The sequence below is a fragment of the Dendropsophus ebraccatus genome, chromosome 13, assembly GCF_027789765.1.
Source record: "Dendropsophus ebraccatus isolate aDenEbr1 chromosome 13, aDenEbr1.pat, whole genome shotgun sequence".
Classification (NCBI taxonomy): Eukaryota; Metazoa; Chordata; class Amphibia; order Anura; family Hylidae; genus Dendropsophus; species Dendropsophus ebraccatus.
In genome coordinates, this window is record NC_091466.1 from 7,320,450 (window position 1) to 7,337,579 (window position 17,130).

Below are 17,130 nucleotides of genomic sequence, written 5' to 3' on the forward strand. Positions count from 1 at the left end.
AGTGGTATCAGGAGTGTACAGGGTGATCAGGAGTGTACAGTGTGATCAGTGGTATCAGGAGTGTACAGGGTGATCAGTGGTATCAGGAGTGTACAGGGGGATCAGGAGTGTACAGGGTGATCAGTGGTATCAGGAGTGTACAGGGGGATCAGTGGTATCAGGAGTGTACAGGGGGATCAGTGGTATCAGGAGTGTACAGGGTGATCAGGAGTGTACAGTGTGATCAGTGGTATCAGGAGTGTACAGGGAGATCAGTGGTATCAGGAGTGTACAGGGTGATCAGGAGTGTACAGTGTGATCAGTGGTATCAGGAGTGTACAGGGCGATCAGTGGTATCAGGAGTGTACAGTGTGATCAGTGGTATCAGGAGTGTACAGGGAGATCAGTGGTATCAGGAGTGTACAGGGTGATCAGGAGTGTACAGTGTGATCAGTGGTATCAGGAGTGTACAGGGAGATCAGTGGTATCAGGAGTGTACAGTGTGATCAGTGGTATCAGGAGTGTACAGGGTGATCAGGAGTGTACAGTGTGATCAGTGGTATCAGGAGTGTACAGGGCGATCAGTGGTATCAGGAGTGTACAGGGGGATCAGTGGTATCAGGAGTGTACAGGGTGATCACTGGTATCAGGAGTGTACAGGGGGATCAGGAGTGTACAGTGTGATCAGTGATAGTAAATACTTCCCGCAGTGATTCCTGTGAGGATTCCGGAGCCTTGGGCTAAATTTGGGCAGGAAAATGATGAAATATGGAGATTTAGGAGAGGAAACTTCCAGAAGGGGGAAAGTTTCTTAAAGGGATAAAAAAAAATCTAATCAAAAAGGGTGCCAAAAAGTTGTATAGATATGTAAATTACTTCTGGTAAAAAAATATCTAGTCTTCCAGTACTTGTCAGCTGCTGTATGTCCTGCAGAAAGTGGTGTATTCTCTCTGATCTGACACAGTGCTCTCTGCTGCCACCTCTGTCCATGTCACGAGCTTTCCAGAGCATTTGCAGTGAATGTGGGCGATCCAGTTCTATGGAATTCACCACGGCTGACTGACAGACAGACAGACGGGCAGGACAATACAGAGATGAAGTGACACCCGCATTTTAGTCAGTGGACCATGGTTGTGTACTGACAACCTCACCAAAACAATAAATCATAACTGCAATTTCCAGAGTGTTGTCAGCTGAACACTATAGGCGTCCTATATATTATATAGGCAAAGTATTGGGACACTTCCATATTACATCTACAGGGCCTCTAGGACATCTCATTATAACCAACGACCATGGATGTTACTGATGACCATGGACGTTACTCATGACCATGGACATTACCGATGACCATGGATGTTACTGATGACCATAGAGGTTACTGATGACCATAGAGGTTACTGATGACAATGGGCGTTACTGATGACCATGGATGTTACTGAAGAACATGGACGTTACCGATGACCATGGATGTTACCGATGATTATGGACGTCACTGATGACCATGGACGTTACTGATGACCATGGATGTTACTGATTACTATGGACGTTACCAATGACCATGGATGTTACCGATGATTATGGACGTCACTGATGACCATGGATGTTACCGATGACCATAGCTGTTACTGATGAACGTGGATGTTACTGATGATTATGAATGCTTTCGATGACCATGGACGTTACTGATGACCTTGGATGTTACCGATGACCATGGACACTACCGATGACCATGCATGTTACCGATGACCATGGACATTACTGATGAGCATGGATGTTACCGATGACCATGGGCATTATTAATGACTATGGATGCTACTGATGATCATGGCTGTTACTGATGACTATGGATGGTGTCGATGACCATGGATGTTACTCATGACCATGGATGTTACTGATGACCATGGATGTTACCAACAACAATGAATGTTACTGATGACCATAGATGTTACTGATGACCATGGATGTTACAGACAACAATGGATGTTACCGATGACCATGGATGTTACCGATGACCATGGACGTTATTGATGACCATGGACGTTACTGATGACCACTAAGGTTTAGGGATGCATCTTATTTTCTCCATCCAGGAGCTGCAGGGTTAAGTAGACGGCGACCCAGAATTAGTGAGAACATTCCAGTGTCCTCCAGGTTGAGCTCGGGGTATGAATATTACATGAGCTGTGAGAGTAGTGATCTGGAAGGCCGCCCCGTGCACAGTCATCATGGAGAGGTGTAATACCCCCATTATCCGCTTATAGACAAAGCACAAACTCTCCGCACAACATTTATTTTTCATGAATTCCAAGTTGCTGAAAGACATTGAGAAATTCCAATAATCCAAAGGCAGCACCGATCATCAAGCGGATACACAGTAATGTAAGAGGGAGGTCTGTGTAATCCAGAGGCAGCACCGATCATCAGGCGGATACACAGTAATGTAAGAGGGAGGTCTGTGTAATCCAGAGGCAGCACCGATCATCAGGCGGATACACAGTAATGTACAGGGGAGGTCTGTGTAATCCAGAGGCAGCACCGATCATCAGGCGGATACACAGTAATGTACGGGGGAGGTCTGTGTAATCCAGAGGCAGCACCGATCATCAGGTGGATACACAGTAATGTACAGGAGGTCTGTGTAATCCAGAGGCAGCACCGATCATCAGGCGGATACACAGTAATGTACGGGGGAGGTCTGTGTAATCCAGAGGCAGCACCGATCATCAGGCGGATACACAGTAATGTACGGGGGAGGTCTGTGTAATCCAGAGGCAGCACCGATCATCAGGCGGATACACAGTAATGTACGGGGGAGGTCTGTGTAATCCAGAGGCAGCACCGATCATCAGGCGGATACACAGTAATGTACGGGGGAGGTCTGTGTAATCCAGAGGCAGCACCGATCATCAGGCGGATACACAGTAATGTACAGGAGGTCTGTGTAATCCAGAGGCAGCACCGATCATCAGGCGGATACACAGTAATGTACGAGGGAGGTCTGTGTAATCCAGAGGCAGCACCGATCATCAGGCGGATACACAGTAATGTACGGGGGAGGTCTGTGTAATCCAGAGGCAGCACCGATCATCAGGCGGATACACAGTAATGTACGGGAGGTCTGTGTAATCCAGAGGCAGCACCGATCATCAGGCGGATACACAGTAATGTACAGGAGGTCTGTGTAATCCAGAGGCAGCACCGATCATCAGGCGGATACACAGTAATGTAAGAGGGAGGTCTGTGTAATCCAGAGGCAGCACCGATCATCAGGCGGATACACACTAATGTACGGGGGAGGTCTGTGTAATCCAGAGGCAGCACCGATCATCAGGCGGATACACAGTAATGTACGGGGGAGGTCTGTGTAATCCAGAGGCAGCACCGATCATCAGGCGGATACACAGTAATGTACGGGGGAGGTCTGTGTAATCCAGAGGCAGCACCGATCATCAGGCGGATACACAGTAATGTAAGAGGGAGGTCTGTGTAATCCAGAGGCAGCACCGATCATCAGGCGGATACACAGTAATGTACGGGGGAGGTCTGTGTAATCCAGAGGCAGCACCGATCATCAGGCGGATACACAGTAATGTACGGGGGAGGTCTGTGTAATCCAGAGGCAGCACCGATCATCAGGCGGATACACAGTAATGTAAGAGGGAGGTCTGTGTAATCCAGAGGCAGCACCGATCATCAGGCGGATACACAGTAATGTACGGGGGAGGTCTGTGTAATCCAGAGGCAGCACCGATCATCAAGCGGATACACAGTAATGTACAGGAGGTCTGTGTAATCCAGAAGCAGCACCGATCATCAGGCGGATACACAGTAATGTAAGAGGGAGGTCTGTGTAATCCAGAAGCAGCACCGATCATCAGGCGGATACACAGTAATGTAAGAGGGAGGTCTGTGTAATCCAGAGGCAGCACCGATCATCAGGCGGATACACAGTAATGTACGGGGGAGGTCTGTGTAATCCAGAGGCAGCACCGATCATCAGGCGGATACACAGTAATGTACAGGGGAGGTCTGTGTAATCCAGAGGCAGCACCGATCATCAGGCGGATACACAGTAATGTACGGGGAGGTCTGTGTAATCCAGAGGCAGCACCGATCATCAGGCGGATACACAGTAATGTACGGGAGGTCTGTGTTATCCAGAGGCAGCACCGATCATCAGGCGGATACACAGTAATGTACGGGGGAGGTCTGTGTAATCCAGAGGCAGCACCGATCATCAGGCGGATACACAGTAATGTACAGGAGGTCTGTGTAATCCAGAGGCAGCACCGATCATCAGGCGGATACACAGTAATGTAAGAGGGAGGTCTGTGTAATCCAGAGGCAGCACCGATCATCAGGCGGATACACAGTAATGTACGGGGGAGGTCTGTGTAATCCAGAGGCAGCACCGATCATCAGGCGGATACACAGTAATGTAAGAGGGAGGTCTGTGTAATCCAGAGGCAGCACCGATCATCAGGCGGATACACAGTAATGTACGAGGGAGGTCTGTGTAATCCAGAGGCAGCACCGATCATCAGGCGGATACACAGTAATGTAAGAGGGAGGTCTGTGTAATCCAGAGGCAGCACCGATCATCAGGCGGATACACAGTAATGTACGGGAGGTCTGTGTAATCCAGAGGCAGCACCGATCATCAGGCGGATACACAGTAATGTACAGGAGGTCTGTGTAATCCAGAGGCAGCACCGATCATCAGGCGGATACACAGTAATGTAAGAGGGAGGTCTGTGTAATCCAGAGGCAGCACCGATCATCAGGCGGATACACAGTAATGTACGGGGGAGGTCTGTGTAATCCAGAGGCAGCACCGATCATCAGGCGGATACACAGTAATGTACGGGGGAGGTCTGTGTAATCCAGAGGCAGCACCGATCATCAGGCGGATACACAGTAATGTACAGGAGGTCTGTGTAATCCAGAGGCAACACCGATCATCAGGCGGATACACAGTAATGTACAGGAGGTCTGTGTAATCCAGAGGCAGCACCGATCATCAGGCGGATACACAGTAATGTAAGAGGGAGGTCTGTGTAATCCAGAGGCAGCACCGATCATCAGGCGGATACACAGTAATGTAAGAGGGAGGTCTGTGTAATCCAGAGGCAGCACCGATCATCAGGCGGATACACAGTAATGTACGGGGGAGGTCTGTGTAATCCAGAGGCAGCACCGATCATCAGGCGGATACACAGTAATGTAAGAGGGAGGTCTGTGTAATCCAGAGGCAGCACCGATCATCAGGCGGATACACAGTAATGTACGGGGGAGGTCTGTGTAATCCAGAGGCAGCACCGATCATCAGGCGGATACACAGTAATGTACGGGAGGTCTGTGTAATCCAGAGGCAGCACCGATCATCAGGCGGATACACAGTAATGTACAGGAGGTCTGTGTAATCCAGTGATAATGTTACGGTATATGGTATTGTATTATAGCACAGTATGTCTATATCATGTTATTGTACGGTTATATTACAGTGATAATGTTTCGGTATATGGTATTGTATTATAGCACGGTGTGTCTGTATTATATCATGTTATTATACAGTGTTATATTACAGTGATAATGTTACGGTATATGGTATTGTATTATAGCACGGTATGTCTGTATCATGTTATTGTACGGTTATATTACAGTGATAATGTTACGGTATATGGTATTGTATTATAGCACAGTATGTCTGTATTACATCATGTTATTGTACGGTGAGTTATATTACAGTGAATAATGTTACAATATATTGTATTATATTTTATGTATGTCTGTTCCTCCATGTTTTCCTCAGGCGCTCCATGACTAAAGGATTGTCCTTCACCTGTCCCTTCACCCGCTCCTGCCCCGTCACCAAAGCCAAGCGGAGAAGGTGCCAGGCCTGCCGCCTGCAGAAATGTCTGGAGGTGGGGATGAGGAAAGACAGTAAGTTCCCCCTCCCCAGACCTCACGTCTCTTTGCCTCCGTCTCATACGCTAAGTGACTCCTAATGTACTGCCAGACGCGTCGCTGTGAAGCAATTACTAGACAGAAGGTCAGATGTCACCTCCACTCCCTCCCCAGCCAGACTCCATGATGGTTATAGTCCGCACAAGCATCCTAATGGTTCATAGTACCCGGAGGACCTGCCAGCAACAGTGGGCAGCATGGGCAAGGACATGCCGCACTGCCAAGGTTATTATTGTCAGGGATCCTGCTGGAGAGGGGAGAGGGTGTAAGGGGGTGCGGGACCTATAGGGAGAGGGTGTAATAGGGTGAGGGGCCTATAGGGAGAGGGTGTAATAGGGTGAGGGGCCTATAGGGAGAGGGTGTAATTGGGTGAGGGGCCTATAGGGAGAGTGTGTAATAGGGTGAGGGGCCTATAGGGAGAGGGTGTAATAGGGTGAGGGGCCTATAGGGAGAGGGTGTAATTGGGTGAGGGGCCTATAGGGATAGGGTGTAATAGGGTGAGGGGCCTATAGGGAGAGGGTATAATAGGGTGAGGGGCCTATAGGAAGAGGGTGTAATAGGGTGAGGGGCCTATAGGGAGAGGGTGTAATAGGGTGAGGGGCCTATAGGGAGAGGGTGTAATAGGGTGAGGGGCCTATAGGGAGAGGGTGTAATAGGGTGAGGGGCCTATAGGGAGAGGGTATAATAGGGTGAGGGGCCTATAGGGAGAGGGTGTAATAGGGTGAGGGGCCTATAGAAAGAGGGTGTAATAGGGTGAGGGGCCTATAGGGAGAGGGTGTAATAGGGTGAGGGGCCTATAGGGAGAGGGTGTAATAGGGTGAGGGGTCTATAGGGAGAGGGTATAATAGGGTGAGGGGCCTATAGGGAGAGGGTGTAATAGGGTGAGGGGCCTATAGGGAGAGGGTATAATACGGTGAGGGGCCTATAGGGAGAGGGTGTAATAGGGTGAGGGGCCTATAGGGAGAGGGTGTAATAGGGTGAGGGGCCTATAGGAAGAGGGTGTAATAGGGTGAGGGGCCTATAGGGAGAGGGTGTAATAGGGTGAGGGGCCTATAGGGAGAGGGTGTAATAGGGTGAGGGGCCTATAGGGAGAGGGTATAATACGGTGAGGGGCCTATAGGGAGAGGGTATAATACGGTGAGGGGCCTATAGGGAGAGGGTATAATACGGTGAGGGGCCTATAGGGAGAGGGTGTAAGGGGGTGCGGGACCTATAGGGAGAGGGTGTAATAGGGTGAGGGGCCTATAGGGAGAGGGTGTAATAGGGTGAGGGGCCTATAGGAAGAGGGTGTAATAGGGTGAGGGGCCTATAGGGAGAGGGTGTAATAGGATGAGGGGCCTATAGGGAGAGGGTGTAATAGGGTGAGGGGCCTATAGGGAGAGGGTGTAATAGGGTGAGGGGCGAGGGGACCTATAGGGAGAGGGTGTAATAGGGTGAGGGGTGAGGGGTCTATAGGGAGAGGGTATAATAGGGTGAGGGGCCCATAGGGAGAGGGTATAAAAGGGAGAGGGTGTAATAGGATGAGGGGCCTTTAGGGAGAGGGTGTAATAGGGTGAGGGGCTAATAGGGTGAGGGGCTTATAGGGAGAGGGTGTAATAGGGTGAGGGGCGAGGGGACCTATAGGGAGAGGGTGTAATAGGGTGAGGGGTCTATAGGGAGAGGGTGTAATAGGGTGAGGGGTCTATAGGGAGAGGGTGTAATAGGGTGAGGGGTCCATAGGGAGAGGGTGTAATAGGGTGAGGGGCCTATAGGGAGAGGGTGTAATAGGGTGAGGGGCCTATAGGGAGAGGGTGTAATACGGTGAGGGGCCTATAGGGAGAGGGTGTAATAGGGTGAGGGGTCTATAGGGAGAGGGTGTAATAGGGTGAGGGGCCTATAGGTAGAGGGTGTAATAGGGTTAGGGGCCTATAGGGAGAGGGTGTAATAGGGTGAGGGGCCTATAGGTAGAGGGTGTAATAGGGTTAGGGGCCTATAGGGAGAGGGTGTAATAGGGTGAGGGTGTAATAGGGTGAGGGGACCTATAGGGAGAGGGTGTAATAGGGTGAGGGGCCCATAGGGAGAGGGTGTAATAGGGAGAGGGTGTATTAGGGTGAGGGGCCTTTAGGGAGAGGGTGTAATAGGGTGAGGGGCCTAAAGGGAGAGGGTGTAATAGGGTGAGGGGCTTATAGGGAGAGGGTGTAATAGGGTGAGGGGTGAGGGGACCTATAGGGAGAGGGTGTAATAGGGTGAGGGGCCTAAAGGGAGAGGGTGTAATAGGGTGAGGGGTCTATAGGGAGAGGGTATAATAGGGTGAGGGGCCCATAGGGAGAGGGTGTAATAGGGTGAGGGGCCTATAGGGAGAGGGTGTAATAGGGTGAGGGGTCTATTGGGAGAGGGTGTAATAGGGTGAGGGGCGAGGGGACCTATAGGAAGAGGGTATAATAGGGTGAGGGGCCTATAGGGAGAGGGTGTAATTGGGTGAGGGGCCTATAGGGAGAGGGTGTAATTGGGTGAGGGGCCTATAGGGAGAGGGTATAATAGGGTGAGGGGCCCATAGGGAGAGGGTGTAATAGAGTGAGGGGCCTATAGGGAGAGGGTGTTATAGGGTGAGGGGCCTAAAGGGAGAGGGTTTAATAGGGTGAGGGGCTTATAGGGAGAGGGTGTAATAGGGTGAGGGGTGAGGGGACCTATAGGGAGAGGGTGTAATAGGGTGAGGGGCCTATAGGGAGAGGGTGTAATAGGATGAGGGGTCTATAGGGAGAGGGTATAATAGGGTGAGAGGCCCATAGGGAGAGGGTGTAATAGGGTGAGGGGTCTATTGGGAGAGGGTGTAATAGGGTGAGGGGCGAGGGGACCTATAGGGAGAAGGTGTAATAGGGTGAGGGGTCTATAGGGAGAGGGTGTAATAGGGTGAGGGGCCTATAGGGAGAGGGTGTAATTGGGTGAGGGGCCTATAGGGAGAGGGTGTAATAGGGTGAGGGGTCTATAGGGAGAGGGTATAATAGGGTGAGGGGCCTATAGGGAGAGGGTATAATAGGGTGAGGGGCCTATAGGGAGAGGGTGTAATTGGGTGAGGGGCCTATAGGGAGAGGGTGTAATTGGGTGAGGGGCCTATCGGGAGAGGGTGTAATTGGGTGAGGGGCCTATAGGGAGAGGGTGTAATAGGGTGAGGGGTCTATAGGAAGAGGGTATAATAGGGTGAGGGGCGAGGGTGTAATAGGGTGAGGGGTCTATTGGGAGAGGGTGTAATAGTGTAAGTGACCTATAGGGAGAGGGTGTAATTGGGTGAGGGGCCTATAGGGAGAGGGTGTAATTGGGTGAGGGGCCTATAGGGAGAGGGTATAATAGGATGAGGGTCCCATAGGGAGAGGGTGTAATAGGGTGAGGGGCCTATAGGGAGAGGGTGTAATAGGGTGAGGGGCCTATAGGGAGAGGGTGTAATAGGGTGAGGGGTCTATTGGGAGAGGGTGTAATAGGGTGAGGGGCCTATAGGGAGAGGGTGTAATAGGGTGAGGGGCCCATAGGGAGAGGGTGTAATAGGGTGAGGGGCCTATAGGGAGAGGGTGTAATAGGGTGAGGGGCGAGGGGACCTATAGGGAGAGGGTGTAATAGGGTGAGGGGCCCATAGGGAGAGGGTGTAATAGGGTGAGGGGCCTATAGGGAGAGGGTGTAATAGGGTGAGGGGAGAGGGTGTATTATGGTGAATGTATAGGATGCCTAAAGGGTTAGGGTGTAATATAGTGAGGGGCCTATAGAGATAGGGTGTAATATGGTGAGGGCAGTGGGGGCCTATAGGGAGAGGGTGTAATATGGTGAATGTATAGGATGCCTATAGGGTGAGGGGCCTATAGGGATAGGGTGTAATAGGGTGAGGGGCCTATAGGGAGAGGGTGTAATATGGTGAATGTATAGGATGCCTATAGGGAGAGGGTGTAATATGGTGAGGGCAGTGGGGGCCTATAGGGAGAGGGTGTAATATGGTGAGGGCAGTGGGGTGGGGACCTATAGGGAGAGGGTGTGTTATGGTGAATGTATAGGCTGCCTATAGGGAGAGTATATAACAAGGCATGTGAGCTCCTGGAGACACATAACCTGTATGCTCCCCGGCACAGCCAGCCCCCTGCTCTGTACTGATGAGGGACACCGCCATGACACCTCTATAATAATCCTATAATATTCTGGCCATTACATCCCAGTCATGTTGTAAGGATTCCTGAGTCAGACATTGATGTGAAGGTAAATGCTTCCAGCAGGGGGCGGTGGAGAGCGCCTCTGCACATCCCAGCTTATCCTGACAGCATCATTAACCCCTGGGCTGCTGTGAGGGAGGGAGGGCTCCCCAGTATAATCCGCACTCTGGTGGCGCATTCATCATTTCAGGAACAGATCTATAAATAGCCCCCTCCCCCGCCCATCACCATTTATTCCTTTCATGTTGTTTCAATAAACATTATCCTCAAAGAACAGAGAGAGAACAAGGCTGAGCCCCCCCGGGAGAGAGGAGCGGGCGGGGAGACTCTGTGATGGGCCTCAGGGAGTGGGGGAGCGCAGGATCATTAGAACCTTATTATGGGATTCTCATGCAGAATAACCCCGCTCACCGCCCAAACGTGTGAAATATTAATCTGAGGGTTTATCCCAGGACACTTCCCATCCCGAGACATGTTATATAATGATTACATATCTGTATGTTATAAGGATGGACAGAAACCATGATATAAGAACCATAATAAGGATATAAAGTGTAATCCTGGGAACAACAGCAATATAATATAATGTAATAATAATAATAGTATGGCTCAAACCGACTGCAAAAACGACATTAATGACATGGTATAAAATAATCATATCCGAATAATAAGAAGTATAAATAACCATAGTATAGAGTTATAGCAGCAACATATACAATAATCATATTATATTCATAATTATATAAAGAACAGAAAACATAACTAATACTTGGTATGTAATTATCCAAAGAATCCTGACTACAAACTAACTATAGTATAATATACTAGCAATTATGTAATATACTAACAATATTATACTAAACTAACAATATTATAATAAACTAACAACAATATTATACTAAACTAATCATATTATACTAAACTAACAACAATATTATACTAAACTAACAATATTATAATAAACTAACAACAATATTATACTAAACTAACAATATTATACTAAACTAACAACAATAATATACTAAACTAACAATCCGACATGGAGAGAGGAGCGGCTGCACATCACACCTATGGCTGATACTAATGCTGCTGAGCCTATTTTAAAAAAACAACTTCAGGATGTTGGAATATGAAATGATCAAGCCATATCGCCCCGTGTACCAACGTGCAGGTCTCCTGGTTCACACGGGTCCCTACGCTAACTCCACACCGTGCCGTCAGCGACCGCCACCCCCGCAAAGCATGCACATGCACAGCCGCTCCTCTGTCTCCATGTCAGATTTTGCATTTCTCTCCCCTTTCTGGGCAGCTGGCACACCCCTTTAAAAGACCCATATGACCTATAGGGATGGCCCTGCAACCCCCATGTCACAGGACCAAACCCAAAGTGCCCTACCCCCAAAAAAAGTCCCAGCCAGCACCACCGGCGGGGAAGGCTGCCCCCAAACAACACAAGTATGGATATGGTATTACACTCACCAAAACTGCTGCAGACAGAATGGGAAAACCATGGAGGTCCTGTCATGTGAGCCCAGGTATATGCTCTGCTGACTTTGCATTCATTGAGGATCAAACCTAAAATCATCGGTCACCACCCGCGCATCGCCATGTGGAATAGCGGTGCGCGGCGGGCGAACTACCATTTGAATATATCATACATTACCTTTCCAGGCTGCAGGTCTTCTCCTTCTCCCAGTCCCGTGCGGCAGCATCAGCTTCGGAGCAGCCTGTCTGAGCTGACAGACCGCTCAGCCAATCACTGGCCGGGACTGCTGAATGGTTTGTCAGTTCAGACAGGCTGCTCTGAAGCTGCTGCAGCGCCGGACCGGGAGGACAGGTAATGTATGAAACAAGGGCTGCAAGGACATCGGTAACGATGTCCATGCAGCCCTCGCTAAACGATTGTCGGGCCTTGAAATAGGCCCAGTAAACGTTTACATCGTTGATCGGACCCTGGTTGGCCCATGGAATACCACCCTAAGATTCGGTGTTGCTCACCTTTTGCGGCCGTGCTTCGAGCACGACACTTATTGGTTTTTTTACGTCATTCCAATAAAGGTGTATATAATTTTTACACTACAACTCCTTCCATCCATCGGACTACTACCCATGGCTAGGCCGCTCTGCGCCTGAACTCCGGAGACATCCTGCATCGTGCCTCCGATGAGTGAGATCTTACTTTATACCAAATATAATATAATAAAAAATAATATGAGTAATCAGGAGGACTATAATCAATGAAAAAAAATAAAAGTAAAGTAGAACTGATAGTGTAGCCATGCTGCCATAGCGGTAACAGTGATGGTGACTATAGGCTGATAGGAATAATGATAATAATATTTTATGGATGACTTTTCCAGCACTTTGTGATTTTTTTCTTACTGTGTCGGGAATATTTGCTTACATTTGGTATAGCGACAATTAGAGAGATGATTGGTTGGAGGGGCTGGGGGTGATATAACGCTCCGGCAGCCATCACATCCTATGGCCCAGCTCCTCCAAGCCTAATAATAACCATATATAAGTACCATATAAGTGATCAGCGGAGTGCGAGGATAATAATATCTATAATAATCCTTATAGCGGTGGCGGTGTGTATGGGGTCGCCGCAGACGTGAGGAGACGTCCGCTTTGTGATGAAGTGTTTGGATGACACCAGGTGATTATGAAGAGTGATGGCAGCTCTGGAGGACACATTCATCACTGGAGGCCGGGGGATATTGAGCTGAGGATCGACTGGTCATGACTGATCTCAGGCAGTATTAATACACATGACAGCCCCTGAAATCGATGGTGGGTAACCCCTTACCTCCCACACAGCTGCTTCATCATTACAGAACCTCATAACCTTCTCAGCACAGAGTCCTGTCTCTGTTCCCTTCTCCCCTCTTGTTCCTCTACCTGTACACGCTATTGTCTCTTAAAGGGCATGTCTACCTTGTGTCCTTGTGTATGGGACTCCCCTCCAGTGTATGAGCCAGGTATGTGCTGTGTGACCTCGGCCTTTGCACCCATCCTCTGCCAACCCAAGACCCCGGACTCATGTCTGCCACCTCTCCTCAGGCCTCACCTATACCCGGACCAGGGGGCCTCTTATATAACACCCTCAGATGGGGCCCAAACTGGTGAGAGGGTGCAGCAGGTCTACACCCAGCGCCCCATATACAGAGACCGGACAAGAAGAAGCAAGGGAAACAGACTGCCAAACCTCTTCATGTCTGACGTCATATAGGACAGAAACTCAGTAATCCACAGTAATATCAGTGATGTCATCCAGGGCGGGGCTGTGACTACCTCTCTATACACATGATATACAGGGGGCGGGGCTGTGACTACCTCTCTATACACATGATATACAGGGGCGGGGCTGTGACTACCTCTCTATACACTTGATATACAGGGGGCGGGGCTGTGACCACCTCTCTATACACAGGATATACAGGGGGCGGGGCTGTGACTACCTCTCTATACACAGGATATACAGGGGGCGGGGCTGTGACTACCTCTCTATACACATGATATACAGGGGCGGGGCTGTGACTACCTCTCTATACACTTGATATACAGGGGGCGGGGCTATGACTACCTCTACACATGATATACAGGGGGCGGGGCTGTGACTACCTCTTTATACACATGATATACAGGGGGCGGGGCTGTGACTACCTCTCTATAGACATGATATACAGGGGGCGGGGCTGTGACTACCTCTATATACACATGATATACAGGAGGCGGGGCTGTGACTACCTCTCTACACATGATATACAGGGGGCGGGGCTGTGACTACCTCTCTATACACATGATATACAGGGGGCGGGGCTCTGACTACCTCTCTATACACATGATATACAGGGGGCGGGGCTGTGACTACCTCTATACACATGATATACAGGGGCGGGGCTGTGACTACCTCTATATACATGATATACAGGGGGCGGGGCTGTGACTACATCTCTATAAACATGATATACAGGGGGCGGGGCTGTGACCACCTCTATACACATGATATACAGGGGGCGGGTCTGTGACTACCTCTCTATACATGATATACAGGGGGCGGGGCTGTTTCTACCTCTCTATAAACATGATATACAGGGGGCGGGGCTGTGACCACCTCTATACACATGATATACAGGGGGCGGGGCTGTGACCACCTCTATACACATGATATACAGGGGGCGGGTCTGTGACTACCTCTATACACATGATATACAGGGCGCGGGGCTGTGACTACTTCTCTATACACATGATATACAGGGGGCGGGGCTGTGACTACCTCTCTATACACATGTTATACAGGGGGCGGGGATGTGACTACCTCTCTATACACATGATATACAGGGGGCGGGGCTGTGACTACCTCTCTATACACATGATATACAGGGGGCGGGGCTGTGACTACCTCTCTACACATGATATAAAGGGGGTGGGGCTGTTACTACCTCTCTATACACATGATATACAGTGGGCGGGGCTGTGACTACCTCCCTATACACATGATATACAGTGGGCGGGGCTGTGACTGCAGAGGCAGGTTGTCAGCAGTAATAGATGAATTCTGTAGTATACAGCATGTGATATGAAAGGTCACGTAGGTAACTTCAGTATGTGATAGGGGGATGATAGATTGTAGATGGAGTTCCCCTTTAAATATATGTCATCTCTCCATGGTGTGTGATTTGCAGTGATTCTGTCGGAGGATGCATTGATGGCGCGACGTGAGCTGAGAATGAGGAAGAAGCAGGAACGTCTGAAGAGGATACCGCGGGTGGAGGAGGCGAAATCCCTAAAAGAGGTGCAGAATCAGCTGATCTCAATCCTCATTGACGCTTACAGGAAACACTTTGATACCAGTCTGGAAAATTTTGTGGATTACAGGGTGAGGGGCGCTGCGTGCTGAACCAGTGTATCTAATCCTGCTGAACCAGTGTATCTAATCCTGCTGAACCAGTGTATCTAATCCTGCTGAGCTGCTGTATCTAATCCTGCTGAACCAGTGTATCTAATCCTACTGAACCAGTGTATCTAATCCTGCTGAACCAGTGTATCTAATCCTGGTGAACCAGTGTATCTAATCCTGCTGAGCTGCTGTATCTAATCCTGCTGAGCTGCTGTATCTAAGCCTCTAATGCTTGTATTAAAGCTAATTACATCCATATGCGCAGTCATGTATCTCTAATCAATAACTGGATTACATTGGGCATCAGTCATTTATTATTAGTGTGAGGTGACCTGAGGGTCTGTAGAACAGCAGGAGGGGGGACAATATATGTCATGGTGCCGCCCTCCATATCTGCCACCCGCTCACCCAGCACGACCTTTGAGCTTGTGTGATATCGTGTAGAAACCTTCATCGGTAATCAGTAACCCAGGAGCAATTTCTTGGCAGGAAGATTGAGTACAAATCGGTGGCACTAGGCGACCACAGCCAGATGGCACAGGATCCTCCATCTCCTCTATGTGACTTATTAGCTGGAGATTGGGAGATAGCCTGACCCCGTTTGCTGTTATAACAGATGGGAATCTCCACCCGACTTAAAGGGGAAAATCATCTGACTTTTTAATGTGTATTTTCAGCAGCAGATGTTGTGTAGAGCTCCGCATGTACGGGAATCCACAGAGATGCCCTCTATTACCGCACACTGGCAGGATTTCAGGGTAGTGCCATGGTCAGTGGGAGCGGCCATTGTGCTGTGAGATTGTCTGTGTGATACATTCAAGAAAATCTCCATCTAGTGGATGACAATCAGTATTACATGTATATCTTTTTCAGCCACAGCCTATTGTAAAGGCCGAATAGGAGAACTTTAAGCAGAATGGGTCGTCGTCCTCTCGGGAGTCTAGTCCGGGGGCCGTGGATCAGTCCTTCACCTCTCTGGCTATTTCATTGAGGGAGACTGAAGGAGATGCCACATTTTGCAGACCTCAGCACTTACATGATTCACCAAGTCATCAATTTCGCCAAGGAGATCCCGGACTCCTCATAGTCTGCACAGAGAGAGTAGTACAAGGCAGAGTCATATCATAGATGGCGGCTTTATCCAGCTCTAATGTCCCAATATTTCTTGTACCCTAAAGGGAATATCCATTCTGTACAGAAGACCTAGAATTACATAATGTGCCTGAACAAAATTATAATCTTAAGAAAAATTGAATGATTTTTCTGATTTAATCTCACAGCCAAAAATATACTGAGAATTTGTGATTTCCAGTCAGGGCAGGAGGCCATGTCAGTGATCACAATTATTAGGATTGCTTGGGTAAAGTATAATGCTTGTACTCAAACTTGTGGTACGAACAATTCCGTGCAAGACATTGAGTCCCTGGTGCTATCAGCAAGAAGGCTTAAAGTGTCACTGTCGTGAATTTTTTTTTTTGCAGAAATCAATAGTCCAGGCGATTTTAAGAAACTTTGTAATTGGGTTTATTATCCGAAAAATGCATTTTTATCATGAAAAAGCAGTTTGAAGCTCTCCCCCCTGTCTTCATTGTTCTCCTATGGAGAGAGCTAAAGAAAAGACCAAAACAGGACAACAAAGAGTTAATCTACAAATCCCTCACGGGATATCTCCTGTGACAGTCACCAGTGACCTGTCTGAGCTCGGATTACAGCTGTCACCCAGCTCTGTGCCTGTAATCCTCTGTTATCTGCTTTCTGCTGCCGGCTAACTCCCTCCTTCCTCCTCCCCCCTCCCCTCTCCCTAGAGCAGACAGGGGACGTCTCCTGCAACAAGTCACAATTTTCAGATTTTTCAGAGTGGATGAAAAAGAGGAAGGAGGGGGGGGACCTGGGAAAAGGCTTTTTGAATGCAGATAATGGCAGATTTGGCTAATAAACCCAATTACAAAGTTTCTTAAAATCGCCTGGACTATTGATTTCTGCAAAAAAAAAAAAAACGACAGTGACTCTTTAAATTGTCACTTGGACAAAGGCTGAGGTATAACTGCTCTCGAGCTTGGACTCACCCACTAGGAATCAGGTGGATTCATCAGCAGAATAGTGAGTGCA

General features: G+C 48.8%; 1 protein-coding gene across 4 annotated transcripts in view; it reads left to right on the plus strand.

The window, feature by feature from the left end:
* LOC138771066 (nuclear receptor subfamily 1 group I member 3-like) overlaps window positions 1–16,168 on the plus strand; it is a 30,974-nt gene extending 14,806 nt beyond the window's left edge. Inside the window, exons 3-5 of one of the 4 annotated variants that reach the window (XM_069950503.1) lie at window positions 5,795–5,925; window positions 14,807–15,000; window positions 15,895–16,168. In XM_069950503.1, coding sequence (XP_069806604.1) covers window positions 5,802–5,925; window positions 14,807–15,000; window positions 15,895–15,921 — 345 coding nt within the window. In that variant the 5' untranslated portion in view covers window positions 5,795–5,801 and the 3' untranslated portion in view covers window positions 15,922–16,168. Of the gene's footprint in view, window positions 1–5,792; window positions 5,926–14,806; window positions 15,248–15,894 lie in introns of those variants that run through there. The other 3 variants (XM_069950502.1, XM_069950501.1, XM_069950504.1) reach the window with 3 other exon arrangements.
* Window positions 16,169–17,130: the final 962 nt, after the last annotated feature.